Raw genomic sequence first — 4828 nt, forward strand, 5'->3', positions numbered from 1 at the left:
AGTCTTGGGGAATTTTATCATTCATCCATGATGATTTTGTGAAATTACTACTCCTGTAGATCCTGTTTCAGTTAGTTCTCTGAACTCCCTTCCATGGTGTTGAATACGGTTGTACTGAATCTGCTTTCTTTAACCTGTTTTTATCTCCTCTGTCATTCTTTGCATTTCATAATGTTTCGTTTTCTTGAATTTGTTTCCATATAAGTGCACAGCCACACCCATAAAGAAAAAGATGAACAGAGCAGGTGAAGTCCCTGCTCCTTTGGTCCTTATGTCAGAGTGACAGACAAGAGCACAGTGAGATAAATGTGAGTACAAGATAATGTCCTTGGATAAGTCACATGAAGAATATTCAAAGAAAAATAGTGATTGACATGGGGTGTTTAGGATTTCACAGAGTCTGTGTGGGAAGGCGTTTGCATGTTGGACAAGGACCAGACCGTGAGTACTTGAGTTCATCGGACTTGCCAAGAAAGTGACTAAAACCCAAAGCCCAAGAATGACAAATAAACAAACAAAAAATATGTCACATAAGGAAAGTAATAAAGGGGTTCACCTCGTCCTCTATTGGACAAAATAAAAACCAATTGGTCAAATAAATATGGAATAGGAACAGAAAAAAACAGGTCTTCTGCTATCTGCTTTCTGGTAATAAAAACACCTAGTTTTGTGAAGTGTTGATTTATTCTCTTCACTTCTCTTGTGATGTTCAGTCCAGTCTGTAAGGTGTTTTACATCATAGATATGTCACTACTTTTGTCTTTTGGACAATTTATGTTTGCACTTTTATTATTTTGGGTGGGTATAAATGGCATAAAGCCAAGATTGGATGCCACCAGCGGCATGGAAGCTTTCCTTCCTCACAGTCTCCAGGACAACTGAACTTATGAGATCATTTTACTCTTTATGTCCATGTCATTTCTCCCTCCCTCCATCTCTCTTTCCCTCTCTCTTTCTGTCCATTTATTGAACACAATTATTTATGTTTCCTTACACGCAGATTGGAAAGTGGCCACCCCAAAATGGATCCCTAAGATGATTTGTCCCTGGGAAGGTATGAATAGGAATTTCTGGGTACTATTTCTACATTCCTTATGGGAAAGTTAATTTGATGTATATGCATTCATATCTTAAACAGTGTGTTGGAGCAGATGGGGGAGAGGTGAGAAGGACATAGAAGTAACACACACAAGGAGGACATGGTGTGCTGTCTTCTGTGTATGTGACAGTGTGTGTGTGTGTGTGCATGCGCACATGCATGCATGCACCTTGATGAGTGAAAGCAGTCCTCAGAGTAGGGATACACAGAATCCTCTATTCTAAGATACCCTTATAATACACCATCCAGACTCAATCAACAGATGATACTAAGGAGGGATGTTCAATTGACAGGACATTATTGCAACCAGATCCATAAAGTGCAAGAGGTACATAATGTGGACGAGGAAGTCCCTGTGTCTTGAACATTAAGCAGCTATGAGGTCACATGGTTCTACGAAATTCACTGCCACCACCTCTCATCATTCTCCTTCTTGTCCATTCCCCTCAACATGCTGGCTTCCTTCTGAGCCTTGATTTTCTGATAGAAGCTCTTCCTCATGACCTTTGAACCAGCGGTTCCCTCTGCCAGGAAGACCTCCTATCTTCCACCCTCTCTTGCTTGAGGTCTCAGTTCAAATGTCACCTTCTTAGCCAACCTTGACTAAGACCCAACCAAACACCCTACCCACTCTCTCTTTTAACCTGCTTCAGCTTTCTTCATAGTATCTGTCCAGGGGACAGATGTCTATATCCACTTCTATCCTATGATCATCATTGAAGTGTAGGGACCTTTGCTCTTTAGCACCCTCTAATCTATGACTAGGAATTTCCAAAACAGGTCGATACTCTATATATTCCTCAAATGCTTCAAATAACTTCTTATTCAAACTGTACAATGACTGATCTTTTGGGGATATATCTGATGTTGGGATGGACATTGCTAAGCAAAGAGGACATAGAGATCCCCTCAAAGGGCCCAGATCCATTCACAAAATATTGAAATGAGTTTCTTGACTGGAAAATATACACCGTGGCATTTCTAGAATCTGAGCAATGTGCATTTGTATGAAAATGTCTTGTTATTTTCTCCTGTGCTGGTAGTCACCTCCACCACATGGATGTAGGAAACTATACAAGAATTACAGAGTTTCTTCTTCTGGGACTTTCAGAGGAAGCAGAACTGCAGCCCCTCATTTTTGGGCTTTTCCTCATCATGTACGTGATCACTGTGTTTGGAAACCTGCTCATCATCCTGGCCGTCAGCTCAGACTCCCACCTCCACACCCCCATGTACTTTTTCCTGGCCAACCTGTCCTTTGTAGACATCTGTTTCACCTCCACCACCATCCCCAAGATGCTGTGGAACATCCAGACTCAGAGGAAAGTGATCACTTATGAAGACTGCATCAGCCAGATGTACTTTTTCATACTGTTTACAGGATTAGACAACTTCCTTCTGGCTGTAATGGCTTATGACCGCTTTGTGGCCATCTGTAACCCCCTAAACTACATGGTCATCATGAATCCCCAGATCTGCAGAATGTTGGTTCTGGTGTCCTGGATCACGAGTGCCCTCTATTCCTTGTTACACACCTCAATGGTGCTACGGCTGTCCTTCTGTACAGTCATAAAAATCCCCCATTTTTTCTGTGAACTCAATCAGATGATACAACTTGCATGTTCTGACACCTTTCTCAATAACATGGTGATATATTTTGCAGCTGTGTTGCTGGCTGGCGGTCCCTTCCTTGGGATCCTTTACTCTTACTCTAAGATAGTTTCCTCCATACTTGGGATCTCATCAACTCAGGGCAAGTATAAAGCATTTTCCACCTGTGTGTCTCACCTCTCAGTTGTCTCCTTATTTTATTGTACAAGCCTAGGAGTGTACCTTAGCTCTGCTGCTACCCAGAGCTCCCACTCAAATGCAGTGGCCTCAGTGACGTACACGGTGGTCATGCCCATGCTGAACCCCTTCATCTACAGCCTGAGGAACAGAGACATAAAGAGGGCTCTGATGAGATTCTCTGGGAGGGCAGGTCTAAAAGGGCCAGTTGTCCTGGGGCTGAAAATGTGCACAGGATTGCAGAACCCATAGCCTAAGCCAAGTGTTGATTTTTTTTTTATCAGATTCTGGAAGTGGAACATGACTTTTCTATTTTTTTCTGGGAATTTCTTTGTTTTTATTATTTTTCCCTCTCTGTATTATTTATGTAACTTACTTTATTAAGCTTTGTGATATCTCTGATATCCAAGAGATTTGCCCTTTGTCCTTTTCCTACTCTCAATGGTATTCCTAACCTCACATGTGAAATATTTGGAAATTCTCATTTATTCAAAGACTACATGGATCTGTTAAAATTAATTTCTTTTTAAATAAAATATATTGTAGTATTATTTCTTTTGTTTGACTGAATACTACTCCTGTGGAAAATATACTCTTGATCACCAGAACTATTTTATAACAGAGAAAAATCTGAGGTTGTGCTTCACTTTTTTGAAGATCATTCCTTTGTGTATCGCTACCTTCACTGCTCTTCCTGAGAATGCAGACTTTGATGTACTGGTGGTTCTAGCGGATCATGGGGATTTTTCTACATGTTAGGATCCTGTTGTTATACAGCTTGTGTTCACCATGCCTGCCATAGTCTCTGGCAAAAGAAATGATAATAATATACATGCCTCCAAGTGGAATCTACACAGAAAGACAAGTATGGAAAATATCGATTGATATAATAAGACCATAGAATCACACTTAACTTTAGGGATGATGAAGCAGAATATTAAATCATACATATATTTCTATGCAGAATATTTATTTCTTAGCCACTTCATCTACTCATTGATTTATGGAATATCAGAATCCATTTGTATGGTGTATTCATTAAGATGAAAGACTTGTGGCATTTTGGGGGTTTAATTAAATTATTTTCTAGGATTTTGATGGATTCCTGTCTCACATCAAGGTCTTTCATCCATTTGGAGTTTATCTTTGTGTATGAGAGTGGTCAACTTTCATTCTTTTGCATGTAGCTGACCAATTTTCCCAGCACCATTTATTGAAGAGACTGTCTTTTTTCCACTGGATGTTTTTTCCTGCTTTGTCAAAGATTAGTTGCCCAAAGAGCCGAGGGTTCATTTCTGGGTTCTCTATTCTGTTCCGTTGGTCTATGTGTCTGTTTTTGTGCCAGTACCATGCTGTCTTTCTGATCAGAGCTTTGAGTACAGCTCGAAATCCGGCATTGTGATGCCCCCAGCTTTGTTTTTCCTTTTCAACACTTCCTTGGCAATTTGGGGCCTTTCCTGGTTCCACACAAACTTAAGGGAAGTTTGTTACAGGTCTTTGAAAAATGTCATTGATAGGCAGTAACCACTACAACATTGGCCACAGCAACCTTTTACATGACACATCTCCAAAGGCAAGAGAAATAAAAGATAAAATGAACTTGTGGGAATTCATCAAGATAAAAAGCTTCTGCACAGCCAAGGAAACAGTCAAAAAAACTAAGAGGCAGCCCACGGAATGGGAGAATATATTTGCAAAGGACACTACAGATAAAGGACTGGTATCCAAGATCTACAAAGAACTTCTCAAACTCAATACACGAGAAACAAATAAACAAATCATAAAATGGGCAGAAGATATGAACAGACACTTTTCCAATGAAGACATACAAATGGCTAACAGACACATGAAAAAATGTTCAAAATCATTAGCCATCAGGGAAATTCAAATCAAAACCACACTGAGATACCACCTTACGCCAGTTAGAATGGCAAAGATAGA

At 40.1% G+C, this 4828-nt stretch overlaps 1 protein-coding gene across 1 annotated transcript; it reads left to right on the top strand.

Moving 5' to 3' along the window:
• Positions 1–2155: 2155 nt before the first annotated feature.
• LOC117800820 (olfactory receptor-like protein OLF4) lies at positions 2156–3139 on the top strand. The gene has a single exon (XM_034653380.1). The coding sequence runs from the start codon at positions 2156–2158 to the stop codon at positions 3137–3139; it is 984 nt and encodes a 327-aa protein (XP_034509271.1).
• The last annotated feature ends 1689 nt before the right edge of the window (positions 3140–4828 follow it).

Source organism: Ailuropoda melanoleuca, unplaced genomic scaffold (assembly GCF_002007445.2).
Source record: "Ailuropoda melanoleuca isolate Jingjing unplaced genomic scaffold, ASM200744v2 unplaced-scaffold8275, whole genome shotgun sequence".
Lineage (NCBI taxonomy): Eukaryota > Metazoa > Chordata > Mammalia > Carnivora > Ursidae > Ailuropoda > Ailuropoda melanoleuca.

Bases quoted from the DNA above. Each gene is read 5' to 3' on its own strand.
- LOC117800820 (XM_034653380.1), top strand. From the start codon at position 2,156: ATGGATGTAGGAAACTATACAAGAATTACAGAGTTTCTTCTTCTGGGA.